At 40.5% G+C, this 23,619-nt stretch overlaps 1 protein-coding gene across 1 annotated transcript in view; it reads left to right on the forward strand.

The window, feature by feature from the left end:
• The window catches only part of LOC123644096 (SPHK1 interactor, AKAP domain containing), a 97,484-nt gene that overhangs the window by 68,596 nt on the left and 5,269 nt on the right, over window positions 1-23,619 (forward strand). The window contains exons 5-10 of the mRNA XM_045560273.1: window positions 2,454-2,709; window positions 3,778-7,504; window positions 16,067-16,252; window positions 17,901-17,987; window positions 19,650-19,702; window positions 19,792-19,976. Of these exons, the coding sequence (XP_045416229.1) occupies window positions 2,454-2,709; window positions 3,778-7,504; window positions 16,067-16,252; window positions 17,901-17,987; window positions 19,650-19,702; window positions 19,792-19,976 (4,494 nt within the window). The remainder of the gene's footprint in view (window positions 1-2,453; window positions 2,710-3,777; window positions 7,505-16,066; window positions 16,253-17,900; window positions 17,988-19,649; window positions 19,703-19,791; window positions 19,977-23,619) is intronic.

Here is a 23,619-nt window from a genome sequence, read left to right on the forward strand (position 1 = left end):
ATCAATCTAATATTTTTTCCTTAGTGAGAAGTTTCGTTTTCTGAAAAAAATACAGAAAATGATTCTAAATTCCGTCTATGTTAGGCAAAGCCATGATGACCAGAAATAATATTTAGACCTGTGTTTATATTTCCTCTGCTGCTACTCCCTGGTGTTAAGCTCTTACCAACCAGTTAAAATGTTTTTGCCTCATCTAGGGCAGTACTCACCAATATAACAAATGAAACTTCAGGTAGAGAAGCCCAAGTAGAAAACTAACTCTCCTGGGAGTCAAAAGCTTTGCTCCTTTCCTGCTAAATTAAGGCAGAAGACAAGCAATATCTCTTGGCCCCTGGCCTGAGCAAATATCTGCGTAACAGTGTAACAGTTTTCATTAATAAAGCAAGAATCTCACTGTTTATTATAACTTGAATCTTGCTAGCCAGAGAAGCAAAAAAACAAAATAAATGTCATTTTGGATTTGAAACCAGAGGATCTGGATTTTTCTGAGCCTTGGTTTGCCCATCTGTGACATCAGGATAATAATGATTTCTATTTTACAGGATTACTTTGAAGAATGAAATGAAATAGGTAAAAAGCACTTTGACTAAAACAATATTTTAGTTTTTGTTACTAAAAAAGGAGGCAGGGTAAATATTTTAAGAAACCAAACATTTTCCAGAAAAATACAATTGAAATTATATTTGTCCTCTGGAAAATCCTATTTCAGAGAAAATGCTTTATCTCCAAATTTCAAAATACATAATTGTTTTTAAAGCAAAGTGATAAGTCAATTAATAAATGAGGAGGCTTTATTTCTAGGTAATCAGATCTCCCTGACTTTGTAGCTACTCATGAGGCTTGTGTACCATAAATTTTACGTGAATCCTAAGTAATTTGTGATTTGTCAACAAATTGTATATTTTGCCTTTGAAATAGAGCAGAGTGAAGATTTTATTTCCCTTTTCTTTATAAAATTAACAGATTTATTTAAAACTACTTCTGCTTTATAGAGCACATCCCCTAACTTTTGACAAGTACACGTATTACTGGGAAATCCCAGCTTTCTTTCAATATCTCTATGAAAATTGGTATTGACATTAATTACATCTGACCTTGAGATAAACTTGCTAGACTCTGATTAATCCCAGTTAGGATTCTTAATTAAACACAGCAGGAAATTGGCTTAAGCACAAAGAGAATGTATTGTGTCAGGTAACTAAAAATCTCCAGTGGGTAGATTAGATACAGGGACTTGAACAATGTCACTGGATTTTCTTGTGGCCTCTTTCCTGCTTTCTCTCCTTTGGCCCCATTATCAGACAAGCTCTTCCCACAATGAGGCAATATATATTTTTGGAGTCAAGTAGAGAAAGAAAGTAAATGTCCTTCCCAAGTGGCTCCCAGCAGAAGTTTCATTGTGTCCTATTATCTGTCATATGTCACATGCCCATTTCTGAACCTATCATTATGGCCTGAGGAATGCATTGTTCAGATTGGCCAGGCCTGAGTCACACGATCACCTCTGGAGCTGGGGGTGAGTTAACTCTGTGTGAATTACTTGGACTGTGAGTGAGGCAGAAAATGGTGCCCCCCAAGGTATGAGAACAAGAAGAAAAGTAAATGATGCTGGGTCACAAAAGCAACACAGATACTCTTTGGGATTAGGAAAGTTGAATTGCCAAGGACACATTGAAGATCTTCCATCAAGAGAGGTGATGAAGACCACCTTAACATTCGCCTCAGCTTGACTGAGCTCTAGACAGGCTCTTCCCGACTCCAGACTCTGACCTCCCTTTTCTTAGAACATTCAACCTAGAAAACATATAATTGTAAATTCCCTCCCTTTCCCTGCCCCTTTAAAAGGTAAATCTTTTCCAAAAGCCTCTTGCCAGCTTCACACACAGGAATGTGTGTAAGACTTGGACCCGGGAGTTGTCTCTGAAATATAATCATCAAGAAAGACGGTGCCCCAACCTCCCAGTCTCTGTGGGCACACAGGAGCCTAATGTCTGTGGGAGCCTTGCTCCAAGTTGTAAAACTACTACCTCCTGCTGTGAAGATACAAGAAAGTTTACTGTTCCTTTGAATAAAGCCACCTTGTTGCCTTTTGTTTCAGTGGAGTTGTGGTCCAACTCAGTTCTGATCTCTCTTCCCTATTTCAATAGCCTTGAATAAAATCTTCCTTGCCTATTTAACTTTGCCCAGTGCAATTTTTGCTTTGACCAGGAGAAACTAAAATATATAATACAGCTGGTCTATTTTCCCCTAAATCAAACTTTCTTCCAGGTACCCTGTGTTCCCAAACAACACTTGAATTTTTTTCAAGCAATCCATCAATATAAGCTCAGAAGATATTTCAAATATTTTAAAGGTCCCCACTCATTTTAACGGGAGAGGTTGGTGGAAAGAGAAAGGTCAGCACAAATAGTCTTTTATTTTGCTTAAATTCCTTCTTTTCTCTCCACTTTTAGTGCCCTTGGCTGCCAGATATCTGCTTGGTCCAATGTGCAAGAGGTAACAGACCAAACAGTACCAATTGCATCATCTTTGAAATCAACAAATTTTTGATTGGTCTGGAACTGGTGCAGGAGCGGCAGCTCCACCTGGAAACAAACGTCTTGAAACTGGAGGATGACACAAACTGTTCTTTATCCTCAATTGAGGAAGACTTTCTCACCGCGTCTGAGCACTTGGAGGAGGAAAGCGAGGTGGAAGAATACAGGAATGGTGAGAACTTTCCAATAAAACAAATGTGCATCTTGAAATTAGTCACCATATAAAAATGTCTGGGTGAGATTTCAGAAAAGTTTCAGGCCCCGTCAGTGTGGCTGACACATCACAATCGTTACTTGCTAAATTTTAAGGAAGGAAGGAGGAGAGCACACCGGTGAAGATGCTGACAAATGCACTTAGCAGACTTAATGGTCGGATGGATCCAGACTCCCCAACGATGCCTTAGGGATGCCAGAGGAAATCTGTGTGCTTTAAAGAGAAATCCTCCTGCCTGCCAAGAGATGGAGGAGATCACTGGGAGGAAAGTTAACTTCCCTGAGATTTCCATACAAGCCATATTTTAGTTGGAGCCAAGTTGGACTGGCCTGGATTTGAATCTCAGCACTGCCACTTTGAGGCTGTGAGACCTGGGGCCAGTTATAGAATCTTTCTGAGCCCCAGTTTCCTTACCTGTAATTTGGGAGTGTGCTAGTGCCTGTAGCTAATAATTTTTGTGAGGACAGAAGGAGATAAGCCAGGAAAGTGCTTAACACTCATTTATTCAGCTCTTTCTGTTGACTTATTAACAGAGCTCAATGAACAATGGTTTCCTCTTCCTCACTTTTAGCCACAGAGAAAGGTATACCCCAGACGTTGTTGTCACTATCCCTGGGGAAAGTCCTATGTAAACTTTAGAGCAAATCTTTGCAACAAGTCCCACTACTTATGTTGCTCTAAACATCCTCCCTCCTCCCTTTGTACCCAGTGGGAAGCTCTAAGATGCAGTTGTTTGGGTTGCTTTTCCTTAAAGAATAGTGAGTCTTCAGTTGTCCAAACAACTTCTCCTACTCTAGGGCTTGCATATGTATCCCACATTGATAGCCAGTTTATTGGGTGGCATTCCATAACGAAATTCAAAAGACTTTCGGATTCACTTTTATTAAACAAATATTCAAAATGCTATACTTGAAGAAAAAAAGATAGTTGATACTTTAAGGTATTTTTAGAAAGTAATTATTACTTTAGATTCATGATAACCTGCTATCCAAAAAGTGATAGTGATCTTCATTTTCTCTACACTAGGGTATGAAAATATAAATGTCTCAGCCAATGTTTTGGAGAGTAAAAAGCCAAAGGAAGCTACCCAGGAGGAATGGAATTACAAGGCAAAGTTGCTTTATACTTTGGAAGACAAATACATTGGCAAATATCATACACCGTTCGTTAAAATGGAACGATCTCCGGAAAACCTAGCAGAGAACACAGCCTTGCAGGGTCTGGGTGCCTCAGCCAAGCCTTCACAGTGGAAAGGTGAGGCTGTGGGGAATGTGAGACAAGCCACAAATTGTTATTGTTCAGAAATCTTTAAAGGTCAAGTGGAAAAATCACAGGCTCTGCATATTCCAAGTGATGCTTATTTCTCCACGATGGTTAAAGAGATACCTTCTGCATGTGGCACTGTCACTGAGCAGGCCAGCCAGCTGGACTCAGGAGACCAGGAAGATGCAAGAAACTCTATTCCTCCTGAACAAGACGGAGAAGTCACAACTGGCGAGTATGCTACAAATTTAGCAGAATCCGTGCTGCAAGACGCATTTATTAGACTATCTCAGTCTCAGCCTACACTACCCCAGGAATCTGCAGTCAGTGTGTCTGGAGGAAGTGCTCTGCTTCCCAGTTGCTGCTCCACAAAAGATATTGTGGTCCCTCGGTCATGGAATGAGCTCCCCAAAATTGTCATTGTCCAGAGTCCAGATGGTAGTGATGCTGCCCTGGAGCCAGGCATCTCCTCGTGGCCTGAGACGGAAGTCTCCGTGGAAACCTCAGGTGCCCACTCTGGAGAAAACTCCAGCAGACATCCCCAGAGTGCTCTAGAAGTAGCATTAGCTTGTGCGGCCACTGTAATTGGGACCATTTCCAGTCCACAGGCCACAGAAAGACTCAAAATGGAGCAAGAGGCCCTAGTATCACACTGTCAACTGGGTGACAGTGAAGCACTGCAAACTCAAGCATCCCCTGCAGCCAGGGAGCCTTCCCTCAGCGAATACTCCTTTCCATCTGCTTTGTGTGGCATGACTCAGGTGGCAAGTGCCGTTGCTGTCTGTGGCCTGGGTGAAAGAGAAGAGGCGACGTGCCCTGTGGCTCCAAGTGGCTCCTTACCTACAGCTGAGTCTTCTGAAGCAACCCCGCCACTTTATGGTTTAGCAACAGGGAGAGGGATGGAGCTGGGAAAGGAAGCCATTGTGGAGGGGCTGCTCAAGGAGGCTGCTCTGGTTTTAACAAGGCCTAACAACTACAACAGCATTGGAGACTTCATGGAATCCATGAACAGGAGAATCATAGACACTGCTTCAAAGCCTCAGACCCTATGCTCAGAAAATGTCCTCAGGAATGATCTGGCACAGACCCTGTCCAATGTGATCCTGAAGCATTCCATTGATGAAGTTCACCGGAAAAATCAAATAATCAACCCCAATGATGGCAGGCCTTCCTCGGAAACTCTGGACATCTTAATGGAAAGTACAAACCAACTGCTCTTCAATGTGGTATGCTTCACGTTCAAGAAGATGAGCCATATCATACAGCTTGGTGAACATTCCACTGTGCTTTCCAAGGAGACAGAACTAGGCTACCAGCCATGGGATCAGGCTGCTGGTCAAACACGAACAAAAGCCACTGAACACTCCAGCAGCTATCCACTCAGCGATGCTCTTGTGGATGACATGTATCCAAAGCAAGACCGCAAGGGTGGCATGAGGCCAGGTCTCTTCAAGAACCCCACACTGCCATCTGAATTATCATGTAGTCATGGAGTGCCAGATTCTTCGGTTGCTAAAACATCCCCCAAGGAAATATATCTGAAAGGAATGGTGGCAGAGGATACAAAAAGCCCTCATCAGACACCCAGTCATGGTGACAATGAATGGAGAGCCTGTTTCAAAGCAGAAAGGTCACTGACAGTAGGCCAGTGCAGGAGTGGTTCCCGGGATGCTGAGGACAATATCAACCCAGATGCCCAAGAAAAGTACGATTGTGCCACACCTCTAAACAACGAAGCTCAAGGTAATCTGTCCTTGTTAGGGGATGACTTGCCACTTCCTGCTCAATCCATGCTGCAAGCAAAGCATGCAGACATCTACTGCATTGCAGACTTTGCCGAAGAATTAGCAGAGACGGTGGTCTCCATGGCAACCGAAATAGCAGCGATTTGCCTTGACAACTCCAATGGGAAACAACCCTGGTTTTGTGCATGGAAAAGAGGGAGCGAGTTTCTGGTTACACCCAACGCATCTTGCCGATCCTTGAAGAGAAAGAAGGAAAGCCAGGCGGGTGGGGCTGCTGTGAGGAAACACAAGCCACCCCGGCTCAGTGAGATCAAGAGGAAGACAGATGAGCACCCTGAGCTTAAGGAGAAGCTTATGAACAGGGTTGTGGACGAGTCTATGAACCTTGAGGACATCCCGGATTCCGTCAATATCTTTGCAAATGAAGTGACCGCCAAGATCATGAACCTAACGGAGTTCTCCATGGTGGACGGCGTGTGGCAAGCCCAGAGCTACCCCCGGAATCGGTTACTGAGCGGGGACAGGTGGAGCCGGCTGAAGGCCTCCAGCTGCGAGAGCATCCCCGAGGAGGACTCGGAAGCCAGGGCCTATGTCAACAGCCTGGGTTTCATGAGTACCTTAAGCCAGCCCGTCAGCAGGGCCAGCTCGGTCTCCAAGCAGTCGAGCTGCGAGAGCATCACCGACGAGTTTTCCAGGTTCATGGTGAACCAGATGGAAAGCGAAGGGAGAGGGTTTGAGTTACTGCTGGATTACTACGCCGGCAAGAACGCCAGCAGCATTCTGAGCTCAGCCATGCAACAGGCGTGCCGGACGAGTGACCACCTCAGCGTGAGGCCGAGCTGCCCCTCTAAGCAGTCCAGCACGGAGAGCATCACCGAGGAGTTCTATAGGTACATGCTCAGGGACGTCGAAAGAGACAGCAGAGACAGCGCCTCGTCCAGACGGAGCAGCCAGGATTGGACGGCTGGCTTGCTGTCCCCCTCTTTGCGGTCCCCGCTTTGTTACAGACAGTCGTCGGTGCCGGATAGCAGGTCCCCCTGTGCCGGGTTGACGGTCAGTGCGCCCATCAAAGCCAACTCCTTAGATGGCTTTGCTCAGAGCTGCCCGCAAGATTTCCTAAACGTGCAGCCGGTCGGTAGCGCTTCCTCGTCGGGTCTCTGCCAGTCGGACTCTTGCCTGTATCGGAGAGGTGGGACTGATCACATCACAAACATGCTAATTCACGAGACGTGGGCAAGCTCAATTAAGGCCCTCATGCGCAAGAACAAAATTATCGTGGATGACGCAGAGGCCGCGGCTGCTGAGCCTGGGCCTGGTCCCTTACAGGGGGAGAAATGTGCGAATAAATTAGCCGCGAGCAGGGTGTACGGCGGGCCAACTCTGCGCGTTCAGGAGCCTGTCGATTACCCTAGGAGAGACTCTGCTGCCGAAAGCAAACATCTTCCAGTGTCATCTCCAAGCAAAACTGCTCCTCTTACAAGCCACAGCAGTGTAGATGCTAAAAAGGAAACTTCCTCGTGTCATGATGCTGTCCCTCTAAACCACACGAGACAATCTCTTTGCTCAAGGGAAGTGCCTTTGATCCAGATAGAAATAGATCAGAGAGAAGCCTGTGCTGGAGAACCCAAACACAGCCTTTCCGAAAGCAGCCCCCTAGAGGAAGCCGAAGAGCATTTGAATGAAGAAAAGGTCCCAGATGGGGTAAGAGGTGGAGACGCAGATGTGAGCGTCTGTCAAAACCACAGGTGAGTGAACCACCTCTTGGACTAGAGAGGGTGCATGCGACTGGAGTGTGCATCTTGATTAGTATTTATTCTAAATCTTAGACATATAGGGACTTTACTGATGCAAGAACTGAATTCCAGAGGGGGCAAAAATGATGACCGGGGTTAATATGCACTTGTAACAAAAAGTGGAAAGTAAATTTCTTTTTAAAATCTCCAAAACAGATTGAATTCGTTTATATAGCAGAAGTATCATTCTTGCCATTAAAATTAATCTCCCCCCATGGTTTGCTACCTTTTAAAATTCATTCATGGCAATTTTCAAGCAAATAATAATAATAATAATTAATGATGCCAACTTATTCATTTGAAAACAGCTAAATTTAAATGAATTTTAGCGTTGGAATTTGACATTAAATATTTTGGCATCATTTTTCTCTCCTCTCATTTTTCTTCTCCCTAGTGTCTCTTCTTTCAAGTTTTTCTTTTTTTTGTCTTATTCTAAAGATCTTGGCAAGGACACCATGTCCCACAAAGCCTGGCCCTTCAGATGCATGGTATAATTCTGGCAGTATAAGTGCAAAGCAACACTGGAATATTGTCATTTCAGCAGTTCTTTTCCAGAAAATTGTAATGTAGTTGACAATGCAATTTGAATTTGAGGCAAGGTAATTATTTCTCTCAGGCTGCTTTAAAAAGTGTCAATTCCTTTTACAACTTACATTTTCTGTAGAAAATTCGTTAGATTCCTGAATATGAGACCATCATATCATTTCTTTATTTTTTGTCTATATTTAAAATTAAACAAAACAAGAAAACAAAGTCAAAAATTAAGCCTCTGGCCTTGAAAAACATACATTGGAGAAATAGCCCGTGTTGTCTTTTCAGAGGCATATGCCTATTGTTCATTATTGACAAACAGCCTGTGATTTTTAAATGTTTAGCTGCAGTCAACAAGTTGAACACAGCCTTCACCACGTCTCAGCAGCTCTCTAGGGAAGCAGAAAGGCTCTATCATCAGGTTCTGATGCTCCCTATCAGAGGGCATCAGGACAGGTTGCAGTTGTGGTTGGGTGTATTTGGTGCATAGTTCAGGTGGATCTGAGGATATCCTTCTTAGCCACTTAGAACTAAGAACTTAACTTTCCAGCTGGATGAAACCCTGAAAGAGAGTGACAGGGAGAAAGCATGAACACATACAAACAAAATAACACAAAGCTGAATCAAATGAAGTAGGCTGAGCTGATGAAGACAAGTTTTTATATATCAGTCATTCTCCAGCTATAGACAATGTTTATTTAAGACTTTGATCCAGGTAGTATGGAGAATGGCAAGTTTTTAAAAAGTGATCAAAGAGTTAAAGAGACAAAATAGCCAATGTGTAATTCTTTAAATGTACCTTACTTGAAATACAAGCAAATGGAAAACCCTTATAGAATCCAGGTACCTGACTTAGAGTCTACTTAAACACAGAGATCATAACCCAGCTGACATTTTTAGACAAAAAGGTGACCTACTTAGAGAACATACATAAGCTCATAGTTCAACATGATTCATGTTTGTAGGTTCAAATCAAATTGTGATTGTCACTGAAGTTGAAAAAACTTCATTATACAATTTTGAATTAAATGTTACTGATACTATCCTTAAAATAGATACAACCCAGGGATGTTTCAATAAGAATTTGGAAATATATCTGAATAAAGCCTCCAATTGACTTAGGTTTTTGTTCCATATAATGACCCAAGAACACATCCTCTCAGCTCATGATAGGGATGTCTGATTTGGTTTTCCACTAATAAAGCAAAAAAGAATGTGGAATTATCTGCTCTAGAAACTCAAGACCTGGGTCTGCTTCCAAAACATAGGCACTAAATATTTCATATTTTTTCTTTGTGAATTAATATAAAGAATTATTATAGAACATGGACTTCACTAACTAGCTTTATAACTATGTCACCTTGAGAAAGTTCCCTGATCTCTTTACCTCAGTTTACTCACCTGTTGGTGGGAAAAATAATAGTAATTACATCCTAGGAGGATTTTTCAGTTTTAAATAAAGAAATGGAAATAAAGCTCTTACCTTAGTGCCTATCCTGTTGTCAATACTTAATAAGTGTTTAATTTATGGTTGGTGTTGTCATCGTTCAGGGTTAGGGCTATGGTTACCTTTATTCCAGGAGATCTTTTCCAAGAGAAATTTGTCATGAACAGTATGAGAATTTTATTAAAACAAGAGAATTCCCCGGATTTGCCAAGCGGAAAATTAGCCATATTTAGTTTACATTTTCTAAGTTATTAGATGTTATTATAGGATTTGATTCGTCAAAATAGCTAAATACAAAACTCAATTCTTTGTGAAACAGTTCTACCCACTTACACACAAGAATATGGTAAGTGATATACGCACTCTTAATTCTGTTCAGAGGTGGCGAGCTATTGTGTCCTGAATACATTTTTAGGCCACTGTCTGACTGAAACACATATTCATAATTCTTACAAAAAAATACTTGCTGACATATCTTATGTTTGAGAAACCTATTTTAAGTTGCATATTCATTTACATTTGTTTCAAGAAAGAAATTATTCATCCAACAAATATTTGAGTGTTCATTCTATGACAGGAAAAATATATGAGACAACTGTTTTGTACATTGTACAACAAGCAGCACATTGAAAGAAGGGAAATAAACATGGTGAGCCCAGTAATGGCCCCCACTTTCTGCTTGGATTCCATTTTCAGACATCAGTGCAAAAAGGGCGAACCTGAGCAGACTTCAGTGGGCACTCTGAGGTGAGGAAACAGAGATTGGAGGGAGATATGCAGACAAAGAGCTCCAGAAATCTGCACAGGGATCCCCTCAACCTGTTGCTGAATACTGAGTCATGCATACATAGGTACAACTCCATGAAGCCAGAGTTGTAAAATGAACAGTTCCATAAGCTCACACAGGACTGGCAGACATTTAGTTCCAACCAGCCAAAGTGAAGAATCCATGTTAAATATACATAGCATTTAGTAGAGACATTAAAAGCATCACACCACAGATTTAGGGCTAAACTGGCCCTACCAATAAAGGCTTGTCTAAACTTCTTCAAAAACACTTAAAAGCAAGCAGTGGAGAGATCAAGCTGAAGTGAATCTAACTTAGCCTAGAATGAAGTCCAACATTGTGTAAGGAAAGACAACAAAATCCAACACTCACCAACATGAATTTGCAATGTAACATCCAAGAAGAGAAAATGTTACACATACAAAGAAGCAGATAAATGTCATCTATAACCAGAAGTATAATTATCAATAAAAACTATCCAGCAATTACAAAGAAGATTAAATTAGCAGATAAGGATTTTAAATAGCTATTAGAGATATGCTCAAAGATTTAAAGATACACATGAATATGAGATTTCATGAGAGTTATAAACTTACAAATTGAGAAGTACAATGAATTCTAAGTAGAATCAACAAAAAGACAAACACATGAAAGCACACCATAATCAAATTATTAAAAAACAATGATAAAGATATAGTTTTAAAAGCAGCTGAGAAAAAAAGAAGCATTCATACTGAGATTTACAAACAAAAATACCAGATTTCTCATTAAAAATAACATAAGCTATAAAAAAATGACGTTTTTACTATGCTGAAGGAAAAAAAATTGTTGACCTAGTATACTTTATCCAGCAAAAATATTTTTAAAAAAATAAAGTTTATTCATGGATAGGAAGACTCATTATTGTCAAGATATCAGTTCTTCCTAACTTGATATATAGGTCCAACATAATCGCAATCAAAATCCCTGCAAGTTATTTTGCACATATCAATAAACTGATTCTAAAGTTTATATGGAGAGGCAAAAGACCCAGAATAATCAACACAAGACTGAAGAAAAAGAACTAAGTCAGAAAATTGACACTATCTGACTTCATGACTTCCTATACAGACATAGTAATAAAGACAGTGTGGTATTGGCAAAAGAAAAAACAAGTAGACCAGTGGAACAGAATAGAGAGCCCAACAATAGACCCACACAAATAGAGGCAACTGACTTTTGACAAAGTAGCAAAGGCAATATGATGAGGAAAAGATAGTCTCTTTGACAAATCATGCTGGAATAACTGAACATTCATATGCAAAAGAATGAATCTAGACACGGACTTTACAATCTTCACAAAAATTAACCCAAAACAGAACACAGACCTGAATGTAAAACACAAAACTAAAAAATTCCTAGAAGATAATATAGGAGAAAATGTAGATAACCTTGGGTATGGTGATGACTTTTTAGATACAACAAAGATACAATCCATGAAAGAAAGAATTAATAAGCTAGACTTAATTAAAATTAAAAATGTTGCTCTGTGAAAGAAACTGTCAAGAGGATGAGAAGACAAGCCACAGACTGGGAGAAAATATTTCTAAAAGATATACCTGACAAAGGACTAGTATCCAAAATATATGATGAACTCTTAAAATTTAATAATTGAAAAAATGAACAACCTGATTAAAAACTGGGCAATATTGTGGGGCTTTTCAGCTATGATTTCTTCTAGTATTTTTATAGTTTCAAATCTTACATTTAAGTCTTTAATCCATTTTAATTGATCCTTGCATAAGGGGTGAGATAAGGGTCCATTCTCATTCTTCTATATGTAGATTTCTAGTTTCCCCAATGCTATGTATTGAAGAAACTATCCTTTCGCATTGTGTGTTCTTCACACTTTTGTCAAAAATTAGTTGACCATAGGTGTGTAGGTTTACTTCTTGGTTCTGTATCCTATTCCATTGGTCGATGTATTTGTTTTTATGCCAGTACCATGCTGTTTTAATTATTATAGCTTTCTAATATACTTTTTTTGTTTCAGCATATTATGGGGGTACAAAAGTTTAAGTTACGTATATTGTCCTTGACCCCCCACCGAGTCAGAGCTTCAAGCATGTCCATCCCCCAGATGGTGTGTGCATCGCACTCATTATGAATGTATACACCCATCCCCTCCCCCCAATTTGCCCGACACCCAGTTAATGTTATTCCTATATGTGCTCTTAGGCATTGATCAGTGAAACAAATTTGATGGTGAGTACATGTGGTGCTTGTTTTTCCATTCTTGGGATACTTCACTTAGTAGAATGGGTTCCAGCTCTATCCAGGGAAATACAAGAGGTGCTATATCACCATTGTTTCTTATAGCTGAGTAGTACTCCATGGTATACATATACCACATTTTATTAATCCACTCATGTATAGCTTTCTAATATATTTTTAAAACAGGAAATTCTGTCATTTATAACAACATGGATGAACCTAGAAGACATCATGTTAAAAGAAATAGGTCAGGGACAGAGAGACAATTATTGTATAATCTCACTTATATGTGGAATCTAAAAAAGTCAAACTCATAGAAGTAGAGAGTAGAATTGGTTACCAACAGCTAGGGGATGAGGGATGGGCAAAGGAAAGATGTTGGTCAATGAGTGCAAAGTTACAGTTAGACGAGGGAATATATTCTAGTGTTCTATTGCACAACAAGGTGACTATTGTTAATGTACTGTATATTTCAAAATAGCTGGAAGAGAAAATTTTAAATGTTCTTATAACAAAGAAATGACAAATATTTGAGGTGATGGATATGCTATTACCCTGATTTGATCATTCTACAATGTATACATGTATTAAAACATCACATTGTACCCCATAAATATATTCAATTATTATTTGTTAATTACAAATAAAACTTTAAAATCGGCCAAAGAGCTGAACAGACACTTCACCAAATACACACACACACACACACACACACACACACACACACACACACACACACATACAGAGCAAATAAACATATGAAAAGATGTTCAACATTATAGGTCATTAGGTAATCGTAAATCAAAACAACAGTAAGATACCACTACACACCTATTAGAATGCCCAAAATCCAAAAAATTGTCAACACAAATGCTGACAGTGATGTGGAGCAATAGGAACTTTCATTCATTGCTGGTGAGAATGCAAAATGAAGCAGCTACTTTGGAAGACAGTATAGCAGTTATTTGAAATATTAAACATACTTTTACCACACAATCCAGCAATTATGCTCCTTGATATTTACCCAAATACATGAAAACTTATGTCTACACAAAAACCTGAATACAGATGTTTATAACAGCCTTATTAATAATTGCCAAAAATTGGAAGCAACCAAGATATTCTTCAGTAGGCAAATGGATAAATAAACTATGGTACATCCAAGCAATGTATTTTATTCAGCACTAAAAAAAAATTAAAAATGAGATATCAAGCTATGAAAAGACACAGAAGAACCTTAAATGCATATTATTAAGAATAGCCAACCTTTAGAGTGTACATGCTGTATGATTCCAACTATATGACATTTTTGAAAAAGGCAAAACTATGGAGACAGCAAAAAGAGATCAATGGTTGCCAGAGGTTGGGGTAGGAGGGATGAATAGGTGAAGCACAGAGGATTTTCAGGGCAGTGGAACTGTTCTGTGTGGATGGTGGATATATGTCATTACACATTTGTCAAAACCCATAGAACATGGAAAAAGTGAACCCTAATGTAAACTATGGACTAGATAACCGCTGAAGTCCCTGCCAGTGCAGAGATTATACAGTTGAATTTGACAGGATATAAGGTCCTCTAAATCTCTGTGTATGAACTGTAAAGTAAGAAGTAGGAAGCCATCTGCATACATCTGCATATGAAATCTGTGCATTATTCATAAATAAATGAGCAAAACTATAAATTTCTCTCAAAAGAAAATGAAAACTGGTGTTTCGGATAATGATTATTCATTCTCAATTCCAAGTTATGTGACAGGGAACATGAGATTTACTTTAAATAGAGCATGAAATTGAGATAAAGTAAGATACACTGACAGACTCTTTTTTGAATCGAAATGTTCAATGTCAATCACTGAGATTTAACTTCTTTAGTAAGAGATATCTTGGAACAAATTTTTGTAATAACAGAAGGTTCTAATTTAGTAAGGAATTAGTCCAGAAAATTACTTTTTAACTAGGCAAACAAATGACTTTGGAGCCTTCTTTTTTGTGTCCAGGCCTTGGTTCATTTATACTTTGTAAACTAAAAATAAAATCCTAAGCCCCCTGCTAGGTGAATGGACCCCATAAAGGGGTATAAAGCATGACTGCACAGGCGCATGTTTATTCATAACCCCCCATAGCTCCTATGGCTTGTTAAATATGTATAGTTGGCCACCCTACTCAGTGTAAATTCCTGTTCCCGTTGTCTCTGCCTCTAACAACATGTTCCTGGCTTGTGGCCCGGGGCCCTGCTTTCCAGCCTGCCAGAATGGCCACCCCAGGCAGCGACCCTTTATGAGCAATACAGCTCTCCTTTCCAAATTATGAACCTCATTATACTTTTGGGGTTAACAGAATTTGGGGGAATACGTATATTGTGTCCGTTTGTTATCAATGAACTTTCTTTCATCTGAATTTAAGTAACTACTGTCTCTTTGATGGCATCTATTCCCTCGTTTCTTCTCTGCCCATGTTGGAAAAAAATCTCAACATTTCAGAAAGGAGAACCAAGCTTATTAAGAACCTTCTTTCATCAAGTGTCAGCAGCACAGCCTGCTAGAAATAGCCACACCTTAATACTGGGAAGAGGGTGCGAGGACAATTAGAACTCGCTTTAGATCTATTGATTTCTAGATGTTAATGAGACAGACTGGAGATATGCAGAAGACTAACTGAAAAAGGAGGGTCCTGGCTGAGGCCCAGATTGGGAAGCTATTTTTATAGACAGGTGAGTAGATGTAAGCGCTTAGCGACAGACTGTGGAAAGGAGGGCAGGGAATTGGAGCTGGCTGTAGCTATACTTAAAGGAAAAATGGAGAAGCAGGTTCCAGGCAAGGAGAGGACCAGAAAGGCAGAAATTCCCAGGATGGTCACGGAGGAGATCAAGAAAGACAAAGGCCTGTCAGATCAAGGGTTAAACAGCACTGGACAGCTACTTGATCTAAGAATGAAGCACTAATTCAGAAAGGTGGTGCTAATATAAATCACGGGTTTCAGAGGGAGGGGAAGGAGTAAAAGGTGGCTGCAAGTTCAAAATAAGGACTTTGTAAGAAAAGTGACTTGGTAAAGCACCCAAACTGGACAGGGCATTCCCACATACCACCACTTGCTTTAGAATCACCAGGGGTGGTTGATTAAAATGCAGATTTCTGGGCTTCTCTCCCAGGAACCTCTGAATCATCATCTCTGGGGGAAATGCTTTGGGTATCTTCTTTTTAAACACCACTGTCCCTCAATAGTTCTTATTTTTGCAAGCCAGGTTGCTTTAACCTGTTTTTCGAATGAGTGGAGGGAATCAGTACAAAGAGATCCGTAGAAGAGATAAGAACCCTGGCTGATGGGGAGTATCCCCAAAAGGCAAACTGGGACCTGGGGCACCAGCAGACGGGTCAGCCAAAAAAAGACTCCACCTGTGTCCAACAACATCCTGCTTGTCTGGGCTCAACAGAGCGACCTCTGTGAAAAGTCTGGTTTTGTGCCTCCCCTCTTGGTAATAGTATCTTGCCGTCTACAGTCACAGCCTTGATGCCAGAGACGTACCAGAGGCGGAAGTGTCTACAGATGCCAGAGCCCCTGACGAGTTCCCCAACCCTCCCAGCAGCAGCGAGGAGAGCACAGGCAGCTGGTCCCAGCTGGCCAACGAGGATGACAACCCAGATGACACAAGTAGCTTTCTGCAGCTCAGCGAGCGATCCCTGAGGTACCTGCTCTTCACTTGACTTCCCAGGGAAATTGGTCTTAACACAGATTCCAAAAACGCATTTTACTGGTTCTCTGCAAAGGGTCTCTAATAGGGAGAGAGCGAGCCAAAAGGAAAGCTGCCACTAGGTCAAAGTCCCAGCCTGTTCCACACTGTGCTGTATTGTTCGGCCTGGCTGTTCCTAACCGGTGTCTCCCCTGGCCTCTGTACTGTTCCTTAGGAAACGCTGGAGGGGAGCTTAGGAGAGATCAGATTTGGAAAGACTCAAGCCAATCAGGAGACATGAACTAAAAACTATTTCTCTGTGAGGTGGAACTTCTAAAAGAATCTCTATGTTTCTGTCCAAAGTTTTCTTTGATATTGGACCAACAAGTCCATGGACAATCCAGAGAGGCCAATTAGAAAATGAGATTCGGAATCATCTGGGTGTATGTATGGTTCTTTGAAAGTTTTATCCCTGGCAGTTTAGTCTGTTTATACTTAAGAACATTTCACAGTGTTAAACAATTTGTCTTAAATCCCAAAAACTAGTGGGAAATATTACAAGATAGAAACAAAAAGCAAAGAGAACTTGAATCTTTGGACTTCACAGCACAGGTTTATAGAGTTAATTATCTCCAGTACAATTTAGAGTCATCATGTTTTAATCTGTCAATATATTCAGGGCCCCACCCAAAACCTAAGACAAGAATTTAACATTGAGGGAGTCTAGTTGATTACTCATGGTATTTTTAAGGGAAGACTGTCCCATTACAAGACATACCACTGCTCACCCTTTGAAAATCTTGCTTGGAAGAGACATCTTTGAAAATAGAAAAAGTATGAGGAGACTTGGTGGGTTTGGTAAAATTGGGTACATTCCATTTTACAACACAGATAGAGCCACTAAAACTTGGCTCAACTCTACTGTTTGTCAGTGAGTAAGTTCCAGGCTAGTAATTAGACCATATGTTGATCATACAGCCTCCAAAAATGATGCCATACGTGGTCCTCCTTCTCTACAATACAAAAGGTATCAAGTGTTGCTCTCTTGAAGATGTAATATAAAGGTGTGGTAAAACTTTGATATCACCCATCTTTGTACTTGTAAATTCAGTAGTCTCACAGAAAAACAACAAGCCAGATGCACATGCTATGAAGTCCTATGGAATGTCCCTGAGAAAAATTCCCTCAATGGCAAAGGGAGACCATGAGCCCACTGGTTTCTATCAAACTCCAAGAAACAGGTAGATAAGAATTCTGGTATCTCCCCAGCCAGCATATTCAGAAATTTCTTCATCTCTGCAGGTATACCAACAGCAAGAAGTCTCATGCCGATAGATAAATATCTTCGCTGTAACTGAATAAGGAAGAAAAAAGGCATGTTGATTGCTACCCATTAGATATGATCCACCAGTTGTGACATCGCTTCAGAAATTACAAATTATTATTTATTATTATTATTGGCTTAGCCTGCTAAATTTGTGTCTTGTTGTGTCTTCCCCTGATTTGGCCAGAAATAAATATCAATTTAGGAGTCCCAGACACAAAGCAATATTCTTCTGGGGACCAAAGGAAGGACCTGGTACAACAGTGGAACGTCAGTGTCAGCGGCAGCATGGCCAGGGGGTGGAGACGGGCATTAATGTGTAAACTTTTGCTTTGTCAGCAATGGCAACAGTAGTGCCACTAGCAGTCTTGGCACTATGGACCTGGACATTTATCAGGAAAACATGCCATCTCCTCCCATGATTAAGTAAGTAGCCACTGAGATGCAGTGATTGTGAGACCACTACTCCAATTCCATCTGGCAATCCATTTTGGTCATTCAGGTTGTGCCCAACCACCAAATTCATCATTTCTGTACTGCCACGGTTCCATGTCACTGGAGCAAGATTGCAGACCTAGAATAGGCCCCACCCTACCACCACCTGCTTTCTGCTTTTCGAATAATCATTTTAGATAAAGCTTATCAACATAATCAGAGGTGTATGGCATTTTACCTACTTGGACACAAAGAAGCAAAAATCCATTAAAATTGTACGGTGCCAATCAAAGGAGACTATTCCGTAATCTTCACTATAGAATGTAGTCACTTCAATAGAATTAAGCATGAGCAGCTTTTCCTTTACATGTAGACACGTGGGGTTATTACCATAAAATATGTCAAATAACAAATAGTTGCCGTGATGGAGATGTGTCATTCTCACTCAGCGACTACACTTCCCGTAATTTGGGGGCTTCTGAAATACCAAAGGAAGAATGCACTTAGAGAAGCACAACAGGTACTTCATAAACTATGGCACAAAATACTCACTATCCTGCAGCTCCTTAATAGAAGAAACTGTACCTGCCGTTTGTCATATCACTTATGTCACTCACATAGAGATCTAGAAGAAAATCTAGGCCCTAAAAAACTGGCATGTCTACAAATACTTAGGTATGAATGAAAGAGTGACTATATTCTTTCTCTCAACATCAGGAATTCAATGGAATTTATCAGCCAGATCTTAGCAGTAACAGAGAATAGGAAAGAATCCTCTATCATCAAAAGACACATTTTTGAAGGGCATCTATAGTCTAATTTCTACACAGGACAAAAGTATAGGACAACCACAGGCTTCTCAAGATTGTCACATCCTTTTAGTGGTTGGCCATATGCTCTCACTTTGGAAGCATTTACTGAGTCCTCCCACCAAGGTACAAGGCTCCATAATAAGTATATATCATATACAGACACCTCTAACATTAAACATTACTGTATCTAATGAAATACTTCCGCTATGAGTCCCTTGTTCTAGACCACCCTCAGCCTACTACACTTTTCCCCAATAAAAAGAAGGAAAATTTTAATTGAGATATTTTGCTGTACAATTTAATTTCTGCAATTCATTGACTGTCTTTTCTCTTATTTCAGATCAAAGAACCATATGCATGTAAAATATATTTTCTATATTAAAATGCAAGCTTATGTTGCTATCACAATATAGAAAAAATATTGTGACAAGATAGAAATGTATGATCCATTAAATGACAAGTAAAATGCAGGAGAAGGATAAATCTCCAAATCAGAACTAGTTACCTACAAAAATCTCTCCTTGACTGTTCACACCTGTGAAGGTTTGTGGAAGGGAGATTGAAGAGAAGAATACATCTCTCAGTTTCCCACACCAATTATCCCACCTAAAATCATTTAGGTTCTGTGGCTTTTCTTGTTGCTGGTGGAGGGGGATGTTTATTGCAGACCCAGTAATGCTACATAACAGCCACACTGGTATTTCCCCCGCATTACATCACACGAACCATAAATCCAGAACTTCAGAAGCCTTTAGACCAGTAAGACCCATCACCTCATCTTCCATTTACAGCTTACTCTTCCTAAATATTACCAACCATATACTGTTGTTTTCTCCCAAAGTGAATTAGTAGAAGAAAAGGAGACTCTTAAAGGACAGTCAGAAAACATAGAGGGTAAGCCACATTCCCATAATTTTGACACACAATTGCCTGGGATATCCCTTTGGAAAGGGGAGTAAGGCTGTGGTTGTGTCTGTGCTCAGAACGTGCCTCCCAACTGCCTGTGGGACCAGCCGGCCCCCAGAGGAGTCTGCTGGTGATCAACTTTGACCTTGAGCCAGAGTGCCCTGACGCCGAGCTTCGAGCCACTCTGCAGTGGATAGCTGCCTCCGAACTTGGGATTCCCACCATCTACTTTAAGAAATCTCAGGAAAATAGAATTGAAAAGGTACCGTGTTCCGTGTTTGGGTGGGATATCTATAAAGCTTTGTGTTTTTATCACCGCTAGAAATTCAGTAAATGTCCACTTAATCTATCTGAATTTAAATTATGTGATCCTGATTTTTCTTCACCTCAAAATTGTGGCTAGAACCTCAGAAACTTCCACCTACAAAAATTTATTCATAATCACTATTTCTTTGATCCTCAGTTTGTCTTGGATTGTGGGTGGTGGTGAGGAAAGCAAATTGAGGAAATGGGAACTTTTCTTCAGAGTCTTTTATTTTTTGGTGTTTTCTTGCTCCAGGACAAACTGCTTCATAACATTTCATTAAATAAAAGATGGAAGGAAAGGACTTGATATATAAAAGAAACCAAAGTGAGGCCACATTGATATTTAAAACAGGCTGTGGCTTGGCATCCGGAAAAGGCATTTTTAATTTCCTGCCAAATATGTTTGCTTTAGGGAGACTTTCTCATTGTCCTTCTCCACCTACCAGAAATATAAAGCTGAGAAGAGATCCTTGGTGAACATTAAAATTAATAGCAACTATCACTCTCATTCCCTGTCTCTAGGACCTCCCATTAGTTGTGATAGAATCTCAGCTATCAAGGCATGAATCTGTCTACCAATGTCTTCAAGATCAATTTCCCATAGTTTATAAGTATACTCCTTTTAAGTGATTTCAAACTAATGATAATGTTGCTGTGTTCATTTTCTATTGCCACGTAACAGACTGCCACAAATTTACCAGCTTAAAACAACACACAGCTCTGTAGGTCAGAAGTTAGGGTGAGTTCGACTGTGATCTCTGCTCAGGTGTTACAAGGCAGAAATTAAAGTATCGGCCTGACCGGGCTCTCATCTGGAAGTTCCAAGGAAGAATAAGCATCCAAGCTCAGTCAGCTTGTTGTCATAATTCAGTTCCTTGCAGTTGTAGGACTGAGGTCCCTGTTTCTTGCTGGCTGTCAGCCCAGAGCCATTCTCAGCTTCTGGAGGCTGCCCGACATCCCTTGCCACATGCCCCCTTCATGCTCTTGCTGTCAATCTCTCTGATGGCTTCTGCCACCAGCCAGAGAAAACTCAGCTTTTAAAGGGTTCCTGTGATCAGGTCAGGATCGCCTGATAGTCTCTCTTTCAATTAACTCAAAGCTAATTGATGAATCTCTTTTGCCATGTAAGGTAGGGCAGGACATCTCATCCTATTCATGGTCCCGGGATTAGGTGGAAAATCCTGGGGACTGTTTTAGGATCCCGCCTGTCACAGCCAGGGGGCAGCTCTTTCATGTCTGCTTGTCACAAGGTGCCTCCATGTACCACATCAGACTTGTTTCTCAACAGTCCTTAGAGAAAAGTAAAATGGATATTATTGTCCCTTTTTTTACGAATGAGTAAATCAGGACCTGGAGAGATTCCTCAGGTAGCAATAGCTGAGGCTAGTCCCTGAAGCCCTACTTTCTCTATGGTTCTTTAGTTAAAAAGTGCCTCTGTCAAGTTAAATGAGTTGGGGTTACAATCTGGATTTTTTTTTTAACACGTAATTGCATTTTAATTCTCTGTGCCAAACTCTAGCAGCCTGAAATGAAATGTCCTTCACCTTCTTGCCAAGCTCATGGTAATTAAAACAGCTTCCCCATATCTGTATCACTAGGCAATGAGATTGGCTACTGGAAAAATTGAAAAGGAGCCCTAATTCATTTTTCATGCCTTCTCCCGCTTCAACCTTTCTCCAACAAGTAATTTACATTTCTTTTCATGTCTAGGCCTCCTACTGTCCTACCCCAGTGAATTCTAGGTACCCTCCTGTACTTGGCATATTGTTGTTAGCGGGTGATGAGTGGTTCACTAAGTGAGTCCCCTCCAGCCTTACCACCCAGCTGCCCAGTGCAAAGGGCAGAGAGAAAGAGCGTAATTGCAGCTGAACCCACCCCATGCCGTACACTGTCCCAAAGACCCCCTGCCATGGGGAGAGGACAAGCACAATCTCAGAAGGAGTAGATTCCCAGGTTCATGGGAAAATGAAAGATGACTTCATCTCTAGCCACTCCCCATGCTACATTTTCAGATGGTGTCTTAATGGAATAGATTTTTATACAATTTGCCTTTTTGAGGAAACAATAATGTCATGTGACTATATCATAAATCCTCATTAGGTACAAGGATATTTCACTAACACCTTGATTATGTAAATCACGCCCTGACTTGGTATTTGTTTATCCCTATCTGGTTTTCAATTCTCAGAGAGAATGCTTGCCTTTGCTCATAACTATTTTTCTGAGAAAATAAACATTCCACTAGTGTTATCAGGAAAGACATTAAATGATGTTTTGTTCATTCCACTAGCATCACCTCAAGGACCTTAATTCTAAATAATGTAATTTTAGGGAAAAAAAAATCTCATTTTTTTTCAGAGTCAGTTAAGGCTTTCTGCATGTAGTGGCTTTTCCATAAATATGCACCATTTGATGTCTATGACTAAACTAGTTAAATAAAGAAAACTCTTAAGTGACATTCTGATATTCTTTCTTCTATCAACAGTGCTTTTGGGGGACCTCATTCTGGTTGTTTTTTAATCAGTCAGGTAGTTAAGTGGCTATTTTTAAGTGGTGCAGAAAAGAGAGAGAGTGTGTCTTTTCACAGAGGCTGTGTCTCCTTAGCTCCTTATCAGCTTGGACAAGGTTGAAGAAATGTCTCAGTTAAGTTCAGAAAATGTCATCTTCCCACTGTCACTTGGGTATTGAACAACATTCACAGATAAATACCGAGTTCCTATTTGTGTGAATTCTGAAATTTTTTTGGACAAATTAATTTAGTCAACATGTTTCCCTCTATGGTGTTCCCAACTTACTCACCTTCCTGCCTTGGGAAAATAGAGGCTTGTGCTAAAGGAGAAAAGGGAGTCGTGAGTTCATCATGAGGAGGCTCACCCTCCCACCACTGCCTGTAAACTTGGCCTTGGAGTTGGAGGCCACTTAAAGACAACTTACAGCTAATTCTAGCCTTAGCTCAACTCCAAAGGCAAATTTGAAATATTCTGGGTTCCCAGGGTACTGTCACTCCTCCCCTGGCAAATGGCATCTTCATTTTGAAGCTTTCTCTTCCATTTGTGTTTTGTCTAATGATTAAAATGCTAAGTGCACTTTAAAGTCATAAATTCAAAACAATCATCAAGAGTCAATTGAAAATCTATAACATGCCAGGCACTGTTCTAGGCTCTGGAGATACAGTGAGCAAAAGAGACAAAATTTCCTACCCTCTTGGAATTTACATTCTAGTTTAGGATGAAGCTGAGGTAAGGAGAATGTAAACCAAGATAGGCTAAGGCTATAAATGGCAATCTTGAGATGTGAGGGGAACCTATTCTGGACAGGAGAGATAAGGAACAGGGAGAAATTAGTATTTCTCAAACTGTGCCCATGAGTCAAATGGGCATGAAACAGAATGGCTTGGCACACTTACCCATAATTCAGATTCCTAAGCCCCTTTTGGGCCCTGATCACTTTCTGGGAAGAGGGCCCAGAAATATGCATTTTTAACAATTTCTCTCAAGTGAACGAGTCTAATGAGCACTAAAGCTTGAGATTCCCTTCCAACAGAAATATCACGAAGGAATGCCAGAATTTGAAGTGGCCTTAAGGCATGCTAAATTCCA

Source organism: Lemur catta, chromosome 8 (genome assembly GCF_020740605.2).
Source record: "Lemur catta isolate mLemCat1 chromosome 8, mLemCat1.pri, whole genome shotgun sequence".
In the NCBI taxonomy this organism is placed as follows: Eukaryota; Metazoa; Chordata; class Mammalia; order Primates; family Lemuridae; genus Lemur; species Lemur catta.